The sequence below is a fragment of the Budorcas taxicolor genome, chromosome 17, assembly GCF_023091745.1.
Source record: "Budorcas taxicolor isolate Tak-1 chromosome 17, Takin1.1, whole genome shotgun sequence".
In the NCBI taxonomy this organism is placed as follows: domain Eukaryota; kingdom Metazoa; phylum Chordata; class Mammalia; order Artiodactyla; family Bovidae; genus Budorcas; species Budorcas taxicolor.
In genome coordinates, this window is record NC_068926.1 from 63,770,597 (window position 1) to 63,789,545 (window position 18,949).

General features: G+C 55.4%; 1 protein-coding gene across 1 annotated transcript; it reads right to left on the bottom strand.

The window, feature by feature from the left end:
- Positions 1-472: 472 nt before the first annotated feature.
- Positions 473-18,936, bottom strand: MVK (mevalonate kinase). The gene is given in 12 exon segments (XM_052654648.1): positions 473-1,104; positions 1,106-1,203; positions 2,196-2,349; positions 5,702-5,818; positions 6,182-6,272; positions 9,954-9,999; positions 10,602-10,705; positions 13,697-13,852; positions 14,898-15,042; positions 16,122-16,269; positions 17,543-17,634; positions 18,853-18,936. Coding segments are annotated over 11 exon segments (1,323 nt in total). The 5' UTR covers positions 17,621-17,634; positions 18,853-18,936; the 3' UTR covers positions 473-918.
- Between the last annotated feature and the right edge of the window lie 13 nt (positions 18,937-18,949).

Genomic DNA, 18,949 nt, shown 5'->3' on the forward strand with positions numbered 1-18,949 from the left:
AGCTCTGTTTTCTTTATATTCCAACTCTCACATCCATACATGACTACTGGAAAAATCACAGCTTTGACTAGAGGGACCTTGGTTGGTAATGTCATGTCTCTGCTTTTTAACTGGAGTATAATTGCTTTACCATGTTGTTAGTTTCTGCCACACAACAACGTGAATCAGCTGTAAGTATATATGAGTTAGGAAGTTCCTCCTGAGCTAGCAAGTTTAAAATCCCCCTTTCTAGAAAAGCGAGCCGAAGCTGTGCTGACGGGCTGTTTGATGTTTGGGCATCCATCCTGTCCACCAGGGCCATCTGGAGAAACCCTGCCCTATCCCATGGACACAGACAACCAAATGACCCAAAGTCCTTCTTTCCACTAAGAAAGTGGCTGGAGAAGGGATAGGAGAGAGGGGGCAGGCATGGGCAATGGAGACTACCAGACCTTCCCATCTTTCTAGACATGGAAAGAAGTGAGTGAAGCACTGTTTACTCAAGATCTTTTTATTTCCCCTTTGCCATCTTTTCTGAAACCCCTTCAGATACAGACCAAAAGGTACTGCACATCGACCCTGCCTTCGGCCAACCCTCAGGCCACATGGAAGGCAGAAGGCAAAGACCATCGCCCGAACACCCCAGGAAGGCTTTCTTGGGGGGGTGAGACAGACAGGCAGGAGTACAGAAGTGGAGGGAGGGAGAAGGCCCACTGCTCTGGGAACCAGACCCCTGCATGTGGCATCCAAGCAGCTCGGTCAGGGAGTCTGTGGGTCTGTGGAAGCTTCTGGGAGGCCGGGAAAGAGGCCCTCTTGTCTCAGATGACCACATACACCCCACGGATGGGCTGGCTCGAGAATGTTGTAGAACACAGACCATGGCTTCCAGGCATCCTGGCTCATGGTGCGGAACGTGGGGCATGGCTGGCGGGAGGGGTGTCACAGAGGGGCTGGGGGCCTCCCGTCAGCGTCAGGAGCTGGGCGCCCACTGGCCAGCACAGAAGCCAACTCCAGAGCCTGGAATAATCTGGGAGGGGGCTTCATGGTGGGACTGCTGGTGTGTGGGCTCCTCTCAGAGGCTGTCCAGGCCTTGCTGGACAGAGACGTCCAGGGAGGTGGCCGTGTGGACAGACACACCTGGGGCACCAATGCTGGTTTCCCAGCAGTCAAAGCCACAGCCACTCAGCGCCCGCTTCGTGGCCTCTACCTCCGGCCGCTCCAGATCTGCGGGGAGGAAGGGCAGCAGGTCACTCCAACCATCAGCTCCCTCGGGGAACATTCTCCCTTGGAGAGCGTTCAGCCCTGCTTGCGGCACAGGCAGGGGACTGGTCTTCCTGTTGGAATGCCAAGCCTGGCATCCTCCACGAGAAGGTTATGGACCCCCGAGTCATGTGGAACCTGGCCGTGGGGCCTCAAATGATGTCCCCTCTCTGAGCCTCATCTTCTCCTCTGGGGTTGGGGCTGACAATGAGACCTGCCCTTCAAGGCTTACGGAGAGGCTGACATGGGCTACTACAGCTGGAGGGCCTGGCCCAGTGCACCGCACACTCACCAGGAATATTCTCCCACCATCGTCACTGCCCCGAACTAGGCCTCACAGTTGTGGTCAGCCAAAGTTGGGATGTGGCAACTCCTTGAGGCCTGGGAGTCCTACTGAGGGTAAGGGGTCCGCTGTGGGCTTACAGCAAAGCAAGGGGGAAAGCAGGACGAGAAAAGGAAGGAGGAGACGGGAAGGAAGCCGACTGAAAGCAGCGGTGACTCAACGCCCCAGCACAGGGCGTGCTGCTGTAAGCCCGCTCCTCAGCCCTGCTCTTTCCCCAAAGGCCAGAGAGGATAGAGACATGTTTCTCTTGTAGCAAAGTCATTCCCGTCCTGGCCACATCAGGAGACAGCAGGGGATGCAAGGCCGGTAGTGGTGGCGGTGACGGTAGATGTGACAATGCCTTGGTTATTTCTCAAGCTTGTGCTTAGCTTGGCAGGTAAGGAGATAGGAGGAACAAGCCCTGTGCCAGGCTCTCTGCATGTTTCGCCTCCTTGAATCTAGGCAACGATTTTACATAAACTAGATGTTATGTAGGCCCAGAGCAGTTAATTCTCTTGACTAAGGCCACACAGCAGAGGTGAGACTGTTCACAGGCTTCCTCCTCCCCCAGGAACTGCCTGTGTGGACACTTTGTGTGAGTCCAGGCTGGCAACCCTGCCCGCCCCCTGGGTACCTGGCCTGAGGAGCGTGATGCCACAGCCCCCGCCGCCCGCACCAGTGAGCTTGCTGTGCAGTCCGTGGGCCGTGGTCACCTGGCACAGCTGGTCCAGCGAGGCATGGCCCACACCGAGGGCATTCAGATGGTGCTGGTTCATGTCAATGAGCTCCTGGGGAGAAAGTTCTCTGTTCCAGCTTGGCCTGCCTGAGGCTGAGGTCCTGGGCCCGCCCCATCCATCTGACAGCCGCTGGTTTGAGATGTCAAAAGGCTTTGACTGCCCAGCACGCTGTCCTCCACTGATAAAAGAGACCCTCTCCTTCCTGCAGGACTCCCAGTGGGGCTGGGATGGAGCTGTCGGTGAGCACGTCCCAGGTCTGGCCGTGGAAGGCTCTGGCCATGGGAACTGGTCAATGAGAGCCCTCCCACGGTTTACTCTGCCTCTTTCCACTGGAGCTGCTAAAACTGGCCAACCTCAGAGACACGCCCCTGGAGTTATGTTCCCTGCATATGTTCTCAGAGATAACACTGAAGACGGAGAGACATTTCAGACTAGGTTGTCCTGGCCCCTGGATCCAGCTATGCCTGAAGCTGTCTCCTCTGGCTGTCTCATTTAGAAGCCAGTAAATGCCTTTTCTGTTAAAGCCTGGTTGAGATGGATTTGGGACATTTGCGGAAGAAGTCTCAAGTAATATGCTATCCTACTGCTTCCTCAGGAACCGACTTTCAGAAGAATGGGTGTGTATAGTTCTAACTAGGTCACGAGTTGGCAGAATTGCTCAATGTTCAGATTTCTCTGATTATGGATAATAAAATTTCTGCTCTCCTGCAGATCAAACAAGAGGCAGGTTGATGGAATAAAAAAGCTTACAGTCTCCACTGCCCAGGCATTCCCTATTTATATTTCATTTACTCCAGTGGTGTCAGGAAATTCCATCAAAATGCCAGGCACCTTGTTAGATGCTGGGGCTCTAAGAATGAGCTCCATTCCCTGCTGTCGGGCAGTTATGAACATGGGATCTGAAGGCAGGTGAGCCTGGGTTTGCATTCCGGCTCGGACACTTCTTGATTGCATGTCTTGGAATGAGGTCTTTCAGCTGAGCTTCAGTTTGTGTGCTGTGTGCTGAGTTGTATCCAACTCCTTGCGACCCTGTGGACTGTAGCCCTCCAGGCTCCTCTGTCCATGGGATTCCCCAGGCAAGAATACTGGAGTGGATTGCCATTTCCTCCTCCAGGGGATCATCCTGGGATCGAACCTGAGTTTCTTGAGTCTCCTGCATTGGCAGGTGGATTCTTTATCACTGTCCTACCTGGAAAGCCCCCAGGCTCCCCCTTGTGAAACAGGGATTCTAAGAGTATCTGCCTTGCTGCCAGGAGGATGGAATTAGGCATCCTTCCCATGAAGCCTGGCACAAGGTAAGTGCTCGGCAAATGTCAGCTGCTGTTAGTACTTTTATGCTGCATTTCCAGTATCCCCATTTTTCAAAGGGGAAAACTGAGGCTCAGAGGGGAGAGTGGTGTACTTAAGGCTGCTGAGCTTGTCAGGGCTGAGCCGGCACCAGAAGCTGGCTCTGCCTGGTGTGACGCGCGCATCTCTTGCCTCTGGGAGCACCCCTGGCCTCCCTGTCGCCACCCTCTACCCCGGGGTTCCAGGAGGATGCCTGTTACGGGGCTGTGTGCCGAGGCCCACCTGGTTCTCCTGCCTGGGGCCGTCGGGCAGGGTCGTGTCTGCCTCTCCCCGGCAGCCTGCCTCCCGTACCCCAGCACTTGTGACAAACAAGCAGACACAGGTGATGGCCCGGTGGCAGCCCTGGGTGTCTTTCACCGGTCCTGGGGGCTGGAGGGGAGGGGAAACTTCTGGGGCCTCTCTCAGTGCCTGAGCACCAGGTATCATGTTGCCAAGGCAGGTTCCAGACACCTGTCACATTCTAATCCAAAGTCTGTCAAGGATCGGATGACAGGCTGTGACACAGGAGAACAGCTTGCTGGCGTTGAGTGCAGAGCTGTCCGGGAGGCAAGCTGCACATTTCAGCGGCTGCCGCAGCCAAAAATATACACACTGTATAATCGACGTGCTGTTCCGAGGCATTCTCCAGGGGCTCAACGGGGTGTATTTTAGGCAGCACTCCATCATTATTAATTTCCTCCTCGGGAGGACTGTGTTCCCTTCCTTTCTACGTGAAACGAATTGAGAACCAGAGGGAAAAGGCTGGAGGGATGGAGGGAGATGGCTGGGGGAAGGGCAAAAGCCTGGAAATGAATTAGATGGAGTCCCTGCACCGAGCCTGGAGTATACACTTCTTAAAAATTTTGGTGGGCAGATTCCCTGGTGGTCCAGTGGTTAGGATTTGGTGCTTTCAGTGCCCTGGACGAGGTTCAGTCCCTGGTCAGGGAACTAAGATCCTGCAAGCTGTGCAGTGATACCAAAGAAAAGAAAAGTTGACTAAAGGAATAAACAAACAAGTCAGTGACTCCCAGCTCAGCCACTCACTTGTTGAAACACCTCAGAGAAAGTCATTCTCTTTAGGTCTTGGTGTTTATATCTGTAACAGGGTGGCAACGTACCCACTTCACAGGTAGGTTGCTGGAGGATTAAGTGAGGAATCATCTGTGAAGAGACATGAGAGTACCAGCTCCCACTCACGACAGGGGCTGCAGACTCAGCGCCTACAGCAGGACGGGAAGGCCCCAGGCACGGGGTACAGCGGCTGTGGGCGATGATCAGGAAGTGCTGGGGAATGCGGAGAAACGGAGACCCCAGGGCCTCTCTCGGGGTGGCGCCCTGGGCACCTCCGGCTGACCCACTGCTGCACAGCCATGTTGGCCGGGCCTGCCGGATCCTCTGGTTCTTCCATGGAAGCCAGGTGGCTTTTTAATGCCAGTCCACAGTCACTGGGCCAGATGGGCCAGGTCTGGGAATGAGCCCGCGCCCTCTGGCTGAGCTGGTGGCTCATCGGGCACTGTGCTCCTGTGTCGCCCGTGGGATCTCACTTCATTCTTAAGACACTCCAGTGAGGCCAGGATTCAGATGTGGGCCTAATGAAATCCCAAGGTCTCAACTGCTAAGCTAGAATTAGGCCAAGGGTTGGGGCTGGAGCATTGATTAAAGATTTCAGACCATGTCTGATCCACAGCACATTGAGTGAGAGACAGCTACTGCGTGAACTTGATGTACTTAGTACTAACTAGATGTACGTAGCAAACAGAGCAGGAAAGAAGTGGCCAGGGGAGAAATCGCTCCTGGAATTATGGGGGACTGTGTCCTTACACGCACGACCCCAAACCTGTCCTACTGCACTTATCACACACTAGATACCACGCTCAGGGCTGTCTGTGTTCCCTTGATTGCTCCCAATCACTTGGGAAGAGCTTCAAGAGAAGACCCACTTGTTCATGGGTGTGTACACAGGCTCCAGGCCCAGCCTTTGTGCGTTGGCTCCCGGGGATTCCAAGCACAGACGGGGAGCCCCTGCCTGGGACACTGCCATGGGTGGGGGACCCTGAGCCTGCAGGTGGGCTCTTACCTCCAGCACGAGGTAGTGCTCCGGGGTGGGGGCCACCGCCATCTCTCCCAGCACCCGCTCACACTCCAGGGAGATGGCGTCTATGGAGGTCAGGAGAGGGGCCACGATCTCCGGGAACTGCAGGGAAAGGAAGCGAGGGCCCGTGAGGCCTAGGGGTCAGCGGACACCTGGTGGAGGGGGAAGGTATCCCCACAGCCCACACCCATCCTCTGATGGAACCCCTCTCCTTTGGGCCTGGTCCCTGCCTTGCCCGGCCACCACGGACCCAAGCAGAAAGGAGGTTCTCATTGCAAAGGCAGGATGTTTAAGGATTCCTGTCCTGCCTCCTTGCTGGGCTGTGGATGCACGGAGCCTCCCCAAGTTCCTGCTCCCCCTGCCCCTTCCCCCCACTAACCCAGGAGGCAGAGGGAGGGCTCGGACACCCAAACGTGAGTGTCGTGGCCCCGCTGGGAACACTCCCGGGAGTGGAACTAGCAGCACCTTCAGCAGCCGGCTCCTGACGTTGGCCACCAGGGCCTTGGTGCTGCGAGGCACTTTGGTGTTGATCAGCAGGATCTTCAGAGCCGGTGGCCTGCGGGGCAAAGAGGGACCAAGGTGAGCCCAGGATGGGGCAGCTGGGCCAGGGCTGGGGCCCCCCCTGGACTCCACCCCACCCTGACCCAGGGCAGGAAGCGGAGGCCTGGGGAGGTAAGCTAGAGACAGGTCTGGGAAGCAGGGTTCCTGATGCCCAGTTGCGGGTGCCCACAGCTGCATCCCCGCTTTGGCCCCTGGGCAGACAGTTGTTTTCCTTTGGCTCGTGACTCACTATCCATTCAGCCGTTTCAACCTCGAATGAATGTGCAGACAGAGGGCCCGGCATGTGTGGAGTTAGAAGTTCAAAGGCGCCACCACCAAGGGTACAAGAAGGGGCTGAGGCTCTGTCCTGTGGGCCACCCCAGGGAGCTGGAGGGGAGGGTGCTGGAGAATCAAAAAGCCCCGGGACCAGGGATGAGTCACAGGTGGGCAGAGTCAGGTCCCAGTGTCCTGAGCCTGTTTGTGCCCTGCCTCATTGGTGCCCAGAGCTGGCAGGACCCCAGGTGTGGTCAGGAGTCAGTTACGCCCAGGTGGGAGAGCGGATGCCCCGGGGCGGCCACGCCCAGCTGGCCTGCCAGCACCACCTCACCTGCCCTCTGGGCTCTATAATCAATCCCTCCTAAAACCACAGCCCCAGTGGTCCTTGTGGTTGGCTGTCTCTGGGGACTTAAGCCACTGTTTCTTGTCATCTCGTATGCCTTTCAGAACACAGCCCTGAGGCTGGGGACAGGGGTGGAGGACCTGAATGAGCTTTGGCCGGACACAGCTGCAGACAGACAGGCCCCTGTTACCTTTATTTGCTTTTCTTTTCACTGATCGAGACTGTAAAGTCCAGCAGGGCTGGGAAAGGCTGCCAGAAACTGGCTTGATCTCACCGCCCATAAGCCCATGAAATTAATATTGATTCTCAGCCTTGGAGGCTGGCTTTTTTTTTTTTTAACTTTACCAAAGATGAACATTCTATTTGGCTTTTCTCTTCCCTTTAAAGAGAAGCCATTCCTCAAAAGGGCGGCATTCTGGGAGGCTGCGTCTTGATCCACTTGGCAAACAATGCATTTTTTTTTAAATTGTGAAGCACCATGCGTGGTTTGGGGGTAAAGGGCTTCTCCTTAAGCCACGGGCAGGATTAATGTGGAGTCTGGCCTCCTGGCTTCTCAGAGAACCTGCCATCTGCTCACCGTGGCGCCCTGCAGCCAGTGACGAAGGTCGGTCGCTTGCTTTGTGTCCCCATCTATCGGAGTGGGAGGAGTCTGGGTATCATGTCTTCATCTCTCTTAAATAAAGTTCTTTGCAAACAGGCCTCCTGCCAGCCCTGCCAGCCCCACAAAACTCAGGACTCCTGTGACATCCAGTGACCACCCCCAGGCCACATCCTCTAAGTGCTGTGTGATCTGGGCTGGGTGACATCGCCAAGCTCATCTCATCTCCCCTGTCCCTGGAGCTCACTCCACTCACCCACCCTGGCCTCCTAGCTACTGTTCAACACTTCAGCCCCACTCCTGCCTCAGGGCCTTTGCACATGCATCTCTACTGCCAGGGACCTGCCCCCGGCCTTGGCACTCTGCTCAGATGCCATCCAGGCAGAGGGCTCCAGTTGCTCCTTCACACCCCAGCCATCATTCTCCTGTGTACTAAGGCCATGGGGATGGCCTGCTGTGCCCTTACAGAGACAACTGTCCAGGGATTGTCTCCTCCCACAAAGTGGGGGCTCCATGAAGGTGGGACTTTGGGTTCCCTGCTGAGACCTCAGCATCCAGTAGTTGTTCAGAGATACTTATGGACTGGATGGATGAATTTCGTCAGGAAAGAGTAAAAAGCACCTGGCAAATAACCATTTCTGACATGGACTCCCATGCCTAGGAGTCCCATTCTATAAATGAGAAGACAGAGACCTTGGGGGAAGTGACTCACCTAAGCGCCCACAGCAGGGAACGGCAGAGCCAGGCTCCAACTGGACCCTGGGACCTCAGAGCACCTGCTGCCCCCTGCCCCGGCGCAACTGCACACGCTTGGGGGCCTCTCCCCATCTCCCGTGCCTGGGAGACCCTCCATTGCTCACTCTTAATCACCTGCTCGGCCACATCTGCACTGGTCTTCTGTGCCCAGGGCCCAGCTCAGGGCTTAGGATACAACAGGCTCGCAGGAAAGAGACCTGCCCCTGCCCCGTGAAGGACTCCCCAGATCTGCAGCCCGATGGTGACCTCCCTGCTGTCAGCCCCAACAACTTAGAGCCCTAAGAACACCTTTGTTTCAGATTGACATCACGACTATCTCCTCTGAGAGACCGTGGGCTGCGGGCGGACTGGGCCCAGACACTCAGCCTCCCACCCTTGCTCCTGATCTCACTGCATGCGGGTTCAGGCCACCCGGCAGAGCCACCGACCTTTGGGGGCCAGACCTCCTATTCTCGCCCCCTCATCGCTTCCATAAGCAGCCAGAGGAAGCTACTCCACCCTTCTGAATGGCCCTGCTCCCTCCTCTGTGTGGTGCAGGGGTTGTCACTCGGGGGACTTGCGCTCCAGGGGCTGTGTGACAACATCTGGAGCTATCTTTGGTTGCTGCACTGAAGACGGGGAGGGGCTACAGGCCTCTCGTGGGTAGAGCCCAGGGAAGCTACTCAACATCCCTCGCTGCCCAGGACGGGTCCACCCACAAGGAATTCTCCAGCCCCAAATGCCCACAGTGCTGAGGCTAAAGGAATGCTGACCTGGAGCCTCAGAAAGGCAGGTCTGGCCTCTGGAAGCCAACAGAGCAGGGGTGAGAAGAAGCTACAGGTGTAGAGAAAAGGGGTCCACACCACGGCCTGCCAGGCCCCTGAGCCCCAAATGCAGCAGCCTGACTGGAGGCAGCAGAGGTCCGGGACCTGCCGTCTGGCTGCCAAGAAGACCATTCTGGGTGCAGAAGGTGAGAGCAGGCCCCGGGACCCTCAGCGTGTGGAAACGTCCCCGCAAGGCAGCAGAGTGCCCTGGGACAACCATCATTCCGCCGCCTCCCTTTGATGAGGGAGGGCTCGGGACAGCCAGGAGGCACCTGCTCCTCTGGCCGCAGGCTCACGCCTTGCCCCTGCCGGTCCCACGCTGAAAGCAAACAGAGCAGACGACACTGGAATTTAATACACACATCTGCAATTCCAGTGCCTCTGGAAGGAGGAAGGAAGGAAATCGACAGCAGGCTGAGAGTTGCCGAGCGTCCGTCCCCTCGGCCTGCCACGAGCCTCCTGGGGGCTCCAGTCCTGCTCAGACATGGTGCCATCACTACAGCAACTGCCACGGCATCTTTTGGTGGCCCAAGTGTGCACGTCTGTCTCTAACCACCCAGAACTACGTCTGAGATCCATTTTTATACCAAGGGTCCTAGGGTAGGGTCAGCTAGACACAAGAAGTAATCACTTCTTGTTCACTACACGGATGGATGGTGAACTGGTAACTGAAGGAGGGTCTGGGGGAACAGCCGCATTCTGGAAGGGGAATGGCCCAGCCTCACCTGACCACCCCCTCTGATCTCTCGGCAACTTCAGAGCCAAAGTGGAGAGGGAAGAGCAGGCTTCCTCATGCCCACGGCCTCTGGGGCCACATGGGGGAGGGGAATGCCCAGGGGCACCTGCCCAGGGTTCCTTCACAAAGAAATGGGGCTCCCCGTCGCCCACCAGACGCAGAAGCTGCGGCTCCCCTAGAATTACCTCTTTAAAGATGAAATCTTCCCCTGCTGGTATCGGAGTGCTCCTCCTAAAGAGAAGAATGGGTGGGTTAAAGTCGCAGGAAAAGCTCTGTATCTGGGCCTCCTGGGAAAGGGGTGGGATTGGGGTGGGGGAGAGTGTCACCATAACAGACTCAGCCCCGTAACGAGGCATCTCAGCTTCAAGGACCAAAGGCCCAGGAGGGCGTGGAGGTGCTCCGTGCTCAGGGCCGGGGATCCCTTCCTTCCGTCCAGGCTTCCCTGGACAGGCCACACGGTGATGCGGTGGAGGTGGGGCCAGAGGGCATCCAGCTGCAGTGAGCAGGCGTCCTCCCCAGAGGGGAGCCCGGCTCGTGTGGTCTGCAGCCCCCATGGCGGTGGTTCCGCAGCCGCACCCTCTGGATCCCCGGGGGCGGGGGTCTCACTGAAACCACAGTTTCCCAGGCCCTGGCCCACCGCTAGAAATTTGGATCGGGAAGGTGGGAAACCCTGAGGTTCCCCCTGTCCCCCTCCTATCAGGAAAATGATATCTTCCTCAGAACGCATGGACTCTTATGTTCATCCCAAATCCACAGAGTCTGGGCAGCTACGCCTGTCAGGAGAATTTCTAAAAGAATAAAAACTGAGCACGCGGGCCCCAAGCAGCACCTACCCCAGGTGCTGACAGCATTGTCCACTCCGGACGGGTTCCCGTGAATCACCCTCTCCCCCTGGAAGGCCCACTTGTTAATTAACTCCAAGTTCTCCTCGGTCCACCTGAAGGAGACACAGAGATTTGTCTTTAACATCCACAGTGGTGAATGGGGAGCTGGGGGTCACTGAGGGCAGCAGAGGACCGGGGTCACAGGGGGGGCTTGCTGGAGACCAAAAGGCGAAGTGGTTTGGGCCCCCAAACTGAGAAAAGACAGACAGACAGCTCTGAGCCTCCCCGGCTAAGCCGGCCCTGAAGAGCGCTCCTGCCCAGTGCAGCAGAGAGACTCGAGGCTTGGGGTTCATGGGGCTCTGCTTTGCCTCTCCTGAGCTGAAGGACTCTGGGCCCCTTGCCTGCCCTCTCTAAGCCCACTCTCCCCCTCTGGAGGAACATAACTCCTGCCTCCGCACAGGCTCAGCAGGCATGTGGGCCCGTTAGCCCCAGACCTCTCTGGATTCCTCCCCAGAAGGGGTGTGGACTCACTATGACAGTGAGTATCACTTGAAAACCTGCAAGGACCACAAGAGGACACGTGCTCAGCCCCACTGCCCCGCCCTCTCTCTCAGCTCTTGTTTCCCTTCTGTCCAGTCCCTGCCCCGAGACCCAACAGAAGTTGCTGGGCATTGTGCAGCTGAGCTGTGGACTAAGCAGGGAGCTGGTCTGAACCCATCCTGCCGCCATCTCACTGGGCATCCCTGAGCAGCCGCGTCACCTCTGACCCTCAGTGTCCTCCTTCGGGAAACAGGGATAAAGGTGTCAAATCACAGAGGACGTCGTGGGATGGAAAAGCACATTGGTGCTCTGCAAAACGCCCAGTGAACGGTGTGTATTCCACCCGGGGTGTCTGTCCTGGAGTCACTCCAAGCCCGGTCCACACACTCCTTTGCTTTGGCACCTTGGGCAAGTCAATTACCTTCTCTGAGCCTCTTTCCTCAAGGATCAGAGGAGGATCTTATGGACCTGAGACTCACCCAGTGGTTGTGAAACTATGATTAACAGTCAACACTGCTCAGAGCTACTGTGTCACAGGCTCTCCCTAATCCTCACAATAACCCCTCAGGGAGGTCACCACAGTCACCACTCCCTTTCTTACAGAAGAGGACACTGAGGCTCTGACGGGTGAAACAGCATCCCCAAGACCACGGTGCCACTCACGGTGACATCGGAACCACATCTGCTCATCGGAGCCTGAGCTCGTAACTACTGACCTTTGGGGTGCCGACGAGACTCACTTGCTCACTTGTTCAATATACATTGAGCATCTACTACACACCTGTGACTAACCGCACACAGACGTGGTCCCTGAGTGCTTGCAGCCTTGGAGTCTAATGTAGAATGGATGTCAGGAAGTCACCGGTATTTAACTATAGCCTCCGAGAAGTGCAATGCCGACTGGACAAAGTGTACCCCATTCTGAAAGGGGTGGGGGGCCTGAGGGACAGGGTGGGTGGTCAGGGAGGCAGGAGGTGGGGGCAAAGAAGTCCAGCCTGAGGCTGTGCAGCCTGTGCCGTGCCTGGGACTGGACAAGAGCTGGCCCCTTCCAGGGCCACAGATGAGCCGGGAGCGAGGTGGGGAAGGGGCACCTGAACGTGGCCTGGGGTCCGGTCCCCTCAGGAAACTTGACTCTTTCTTCTGATTGGGAGCTGCTGGGCACAGGGCGGGGCGGGAGGGGGCCCAGGTCTGCTCTCCCTACAGGTTCTCAGAAGCAGTGGTGGTCTTCATGGGAGGTGGGGGAACCAGGTGGAAAGAAGCAGGACAGGAAAGACCACACACATACTTGGATACCTGCAGGCGTGCACATGTGTGCACACACCCACAGCCACCCTTATCCTTTGAAAGGCGGAGCTGGTCTGCCGGTCTGTGGGCAGATGTCTGTCTGGGGGGCCCAGGCCACCTGGCCTTCACTGCTCTGCGCTACAATCAGCGATCAGCATGCGGTACTGAGCGGTGGTCCTGTCCCTTCTGTCCTGCGTCACCCTCTTGCCCTGGAGTCAGCATGTGTCAAGGCTGGAAGCTCCCCCACCCGAGTTCATCAGGTGCAGCCACTCCTTTTCAGATGAAGAAACAGAGCCCCACCCAGAGAGAAGCGAGTTAACAGGCAAATGTGACTGCGATTCCTGAAAAATGGCCCCCCCGCAGCTGCAATCGCTCATTACCTGTCAGATGCTTCCCAAGGCCGTCTCCACCAGCCCCCACACCCCGGCACATGACCTCTTCAGAGCAGCCTTGGAGAATTCAGACTGGGAACCCTATCAACAGCCCCGGGACCCACTGTGGCCACAGGGACCAAACTGAGCTTTGGGCCTTGGCAAGCAGCACAGCCTCCCCACAGCACAGCTGGGCCCACATGGCTGGTACTGGAAGCCCCCCAGCAAGAGGGCTCCCTGGAGCCATGAGGGCCCAGGAGAGGCCTCAGCAAGAAGTTGCCAGGCTGGATGCTGCGGCCTCATTCCCGACTCCCAGGACAAACTGCATTTATCAGTGCTTGGGCCGGTTTCTCAAGTTTCCCCAAGTAACAGAAACGGCACAGCCACAGCCCTGTCGGGACAAGCCTCAGTGACTCAGTGAGAACGCTACGACCTTGTGGGCATGAAGATCAACGGGAGGGGAGATGTCCTGACCAGACAGACGCTCCTTCTGTGTTTCCTTCTCAGCATGCTGTTTGTCATAACCATTTGGTGTGACCTGGCAATGACCCCCTGGGTATGAGTGAGGCTCCCAGTGGGGAGGGTGGGCTGGTCAGGGTCCCACAGTGAGCTAATGACAAGCATGATGGCTCATCTGATCCACTGCCCTACATCTGGGCTCAGGTTCTTTCTTAAAAACCACAGCATTTGAACCCAAAGGAGGCAAGGTCGGGATGAGGTGGCGGGGGGCAGTGGCAAAGAGCTCAAGTTCTAGATTCAGACCACCGGGTCCAGATCCCACTCCACCACCACAGGCGGTGTGGCCACCCTGCGCCTCAGCATGCCCAGCTGTAAGGGGTCCACGGGACAGATCTCAGCTTGGGGTGCTGTGCCCAGGAGGGACAAGGAGCAGGGGGAGGGCCTGATTACCTGCTGGCAGCCTCCCCATCCTTCAGCGGGTATGGGATCTCCTCGCACGCGGTCAGGAGGGCGGCTGCCAAACACACGGAGTAGGCGGCACTGGAGCCCAGCCCAGCCCCGGTAGGCAGCTCCGACCACACGGTGACGTCCAGGCTGGGCAGGGCTCTGAAACACACCAGGCGGCAGAGCTCTGACTCTCCACAGGACCCCTTGGAGGTAGGTGCTGGCACCACCCCCATTTTACAGATGAGGAAACTGAGGCTCGGGAAGGCTAAGAACCTCATATAAGCTAGAAAGTGACCCAGGGTTTGAACCCACACTGTCTGACCCTCAGCCACATGCAGCCCATGCCCTATATCACCCCGTGACACCATCTCAACCAGGAATGTCCCTCTCTAGGAGCTGGCTTCCCCAAGGGCAGACAACCCAGATCTTATCGTAACAAAGGCTTCACTCTGCTAATCACAGAGCTCCCTTGGAGCCCGTGGGACATGGCACAAGCATGCCTCCCTGCCCATGGCACAGAGAAGCCACCCAGCAGATCCGAGAACGGACTCTGGCTTTGGTTCGGCTGAACTGAAAGGCCAAAGGAGGCAGCGTGAGTTAAAAAGGCAGGTGTTGAACTGAAGAGAACGGAATTGACTTCCCAGCTCTCAACATTTACTAACTAGCTATGTGGCCCAGAGAGTCTCTAACTCTCTGGGTCCCAGTTTCTCCCTGTACAAAATGGAGAGGGTATCCTTCTCGTGAGGTTGCTGTGAATACTGAAAGCAGACCACACACACACACAGACACACACACACACACACACAGACACACACACACACATACACGGTCTAGCATGGTGGACTTCCCTTGTAACTCAGTCAGTAAAGAATCTGCCTCCAATGTGGGAAATCTGGGTTCGACTCCTGGGTCAGGAAGATTCCCTGGAGAAGGAAATGGCAGCCCACTCCAGTATTCTTGCCTGGATAATCCCATGCACAGAGGAGCCTGGAGGGCTACAGTCCATGAGGTCGCAAGAGTCAGACACAACTAAGCGACTAAAACCAACTAAACCACCACCAGTATGGTGCCTGGAACGCAGCAAGGACAGCTGATGGGTATTCAGAGCCTGGAAAGGAGCCCATGTGCTGTCTAGCGGCCAAAACTTCGGCTCAATCTCGGGGGCAGGCTGCCCCAGTGCTTCCTGCCCCAGCGGCGCACATACCTCTGACTCCGGCAGATAGACAGGTACAAGTAGAGGAAGGCCAGCACGGCCAGACGCTCAGGATCCACACAGTTCTCGGGGAAGCCCGCCACCTCCTTCAGCTTCTCCACATGCTCCGCGGTGAGTGCTGCGCCATCACTGTGCCCTGTCACACAGGCAAACAAACGCACGCGGGTGGATGAGAAGGCCTCGGCGGTTTTACAGACACCAGAATACAAAAAAACGGAGCCATTCCAGGCGGCAGAATCTGGAGAGACGTGGGCTCAGGGCCCGAGCACCACAGCCGAGGCTGTCGGTGGACTGCAGGCTTGGGAGGCAGGCAGGCCTGGGTTTGGGTGGGTCCTGACTGTGCCAAAGACTGGTTTTCTGACCTTGAGTAGGGGACTTAATCTGTCTGCACCTCAGTTTCCCTGAGGGGTAAACAGGTAACAGGGGTATCCTCCCAGGATTGTCGCAGAGACAATAAAAAAGGTACAGAAAACCCTTAGCGCTGCTCCTGGCATGTAGTAAGGGCTTAATTGCTAGTAGTTTTCAAACACACACGCATGTACACGTGTGCACACACACACACATATATCAGAGGCCCGGGTTTGACCTCCATGGCACAGTATCAAAACTAACGGCCACGCAGCTTCCCTGGTGGTCTAATGGCTAAGATTCCAGGGTCCCAGGGCAGGCGGCCCAGATTCAATCCTTGGTCAGGGAACTAGGTCCCACAGGCTGCAAGTAAGAGTTCACGTGTCACAACTAAATGACCCAGCACGCGGCAACTAGATATCCTGTGTGCTGCAACTAAGAACCCAGCGCAGCCAAATAAGTACGTAGATATATTTTTAAAAGACTGCCCAGTAATTTAAAAATTGCTACAAAATATTAAACACACACACACACACAAACTAAAGGCCACATCACTTCCCCAATATTGCCCTCTCCCAAAACATAATTAGTGAGAACAGGACAAGTACATCAAGCGTATATGAAAGGTGGAGATTTGCTTGGGTGGAAGGGAAAGGCCAGCACATGGAGAATTTAAATTTTAAATAAATTAATATATTAATAAATAAGTAAAGCTATTCTTAGGGGGGACAGGAGGGAAGACACCCCCAGGGTGCTGTGCCTTGGGTCCCTCAGGGACAGCCTGGGATGACAGCCCAGCTGTCCTCCTTCCCCTTCTCTTCAGGGCCCAGCCTCTTCCCACACCTGGTTCCTGCTCCCTGCACTTACCCAGAAAGCTGGTGTCCAGCAGCTGAAGGCTGGCCACATCCCAGGCCCTCCTGATGCCAATGTTTGGTAAGTTGAGGCCCACTTTCCCATTGCTGTGGGGCTGAAGCCGGAGGAATGTTCTCAAGTTCAAGGCCACTGCTAGTGCTACCTAGAGAACAAAGGGCACGATACCAGCAGTTAGCCTGGGGGGCGCTGGCAACATGCATGGCTTCTGACTTAGGTACTAGCACATGGGCCACTCTGAACTGTGCCCTTGGCAGACGATTCTCATCAACTTTGGCACCTTCTTCACAGGCACAACCACTACCAATCAATTAGGAGTTAATACCTACATATCTTTTCCCTTCCCACGTAAAACTCAGAATTTCTCAACACCAAGGGACGGCTTCCCTAATCACCGTGTTTTCAAAGATTAATATAAGAATGTGAAAAATGACAGCAGGGAGGAGCAGAAAAAGCATGGCTTTAGGTTCAAGCAGACAGGGTCACTCTTAGCTCTACTGAGGTGTGTGGGACCTTGAACAAGTTGCCAACGCTCTCCTAAGCCTCAGCTTCCACAACTGTAAAATAGGACAATAAAAGTTTAACTATAAGTACAGTTTTAAGAGTTAAACGAAATATGCATGTCTCAGACTCCTCTGCAGGATCCTATTCATTTTCCCCAAGAGTTTAGCCCTTAAACTTCATCTCTTCTCCACTGAAGCTTACTTCCTAAGTGACTTCATTACGCCCACATGGCTTTCTGTGTCATTTTCTTGCTATCTTACTGGGTGGGCCAGAGAAGTCCTTCAGAGAGCCTAACACCTGCCTTTTCTTTGCCCAGCTGGGAAGAAACTGACCTCCTCTCTGATCTCCCAGGCTACGCCTCAAGCCTTTCTTTCAGCTTCTTCTAAGATTGCATCAGCGGACTTCCCTGCTGGTCCAGTGGCTAAGACTCCACGCTCCCAATGCAGGGGGTCTGGGTTTGGTTCCTGGTCAGGAAATTAGATTCCACATGCCGCAACTGCGACCCAGCACAGTCAAATAAATAAAAAAAATATTTTTTAAAATATATTAGCATCAGGGGACTTCCCTGGTGGTCAAGCGGTTAAGAATCTGTCTGCCAATGCAGGAGACACAGGTTTGATCTCTGTTCCAGGAAGATCTCACATGCTATGGAGCAACAAAGCCTGTGCTCCAGGACCCTGACAGCTGCAGCTATTAAGCCCACGAACCACAAGTACTGAAGCCAACTTGCCTACAGCCTGTGCTCCACAACAAGAGAAGCCACCGCAAGGAGAAGCCTGCACTTGCTACAACTAGAGAAAGCCCTCACGCAGCAACGAAGACCCAGAGCAGCCAAAAATAAATTTAAGAAAGAGAAAAGATTAGTGTCCAGGAGCAGCAGTTCCCAACCCTCAAAGGTTCAGGGGGCCTTGTACCTTGCCGTGGACCACGGCATGCTCTCCATGCAGAATCACTTTCCCTGGAGCAGATACCAGCAGGACTTCTGACAACATGGCTCCTGGGAGTCCTGAAAAGGAAAGAGAGAGAGAGGATGGAAGGTCCCCAGACCTCAGAGAACCCCTAATTCAAGCACCCCATTATAACAAAAAAGGTAGCTACCATTCAGCACTTGCTGTGTGCCCCAAAAGCAGTGCGGGGCAGCAGTCAGCCTGCTGCTGCTGCTAAGTCGCTTCAGTCGTGTCCGACTCTGTGCGACCCCATAGACAGCAGGCCACCAGGCTCCCCCGTCCCCGGGATTCTCCAAGCAATAACACCAAAAAATCTGGGTTCGAACCCACTGCTCCCCAGTGATGTCATCTTAGCTAGCCACACAGCCATCAAATAGCCACGAACCTTAAAAGTTACACAGGGACAGTAACTATTTACTTAAATGGTTTTTGAGAAAGTTAAACTAAATAACGCAAGCAAAACATTTAGCAGTGTCTGGCACACCACAGTTAGTTACTGATAGCTCTGTTTTTGGTTCCAGCTTTTATTAGTACTACTATTAAAGGTAGAAATTTAAATGAAATTATGGACTGGAAAGAAATTTTTTTCCTGGGCATTTTCAGGCTGTTCCTAACGTTTCACAATTAGAAACAAGTTGCAGATAAACAGCTGTTACACCTCCCCACCCCTTTTTTTTTGCACACTTAAGTCAGGATCTCTGCAAGACAGAGTCCTAGAAAGTGACTTGCTGGGTGTGCGTGTGCACATTTTAGATTTTTATGAATAATGCAAAGCTACCCTGATGGCTCAGACGGTAAGGAATCCGCCTGAATGCAAGAGACCCGGGTTCGATCCCTGGGTCAGGAAGATCCCCCAGAGAAGGGACTGGCTACCCACTCCAGTGTTCTTCCCTGGAGAATCCCATGGATAGAGGAGCCTGGCAGGCTACAGTCCATGGGGTCGCAAAGGGTCTGACACCACTGAGCGACTTAAAAAACAGAAAAGAAAAAAACTATCTATTTAAGGCTTTACTTCAGTAGCGTGAGAGCTGAACCGAACTATGAGCTAAGTGCTATCATGACCCCAGTTCCTCAGGGAGGGAAACTCAGACTCCAAGTGAGGAGACCTACTGCTTGTCCGAGATTCAAAATCCTGTCAGTTTCCAGGTCGCCGGCTCCTGAGGACGGATTCTCAAAGCTGAGGAAACAGCCTGAGAGGCCAGGAGCCCAGTCCGGGGTCGTTCTGGGTCTCGGCCTCGGCCTTCGCGCCACCTCGCCTCGCAACCCCAACCTCTCACCTGTCGCCTCAGGTGCTTGCTCCCGAAGCCGAGCCGCTCCAAGACTCCATACCAGAGCTCGCGGGTACCCGAGGCGAGGCGGCTTCTTCCTTCCGCC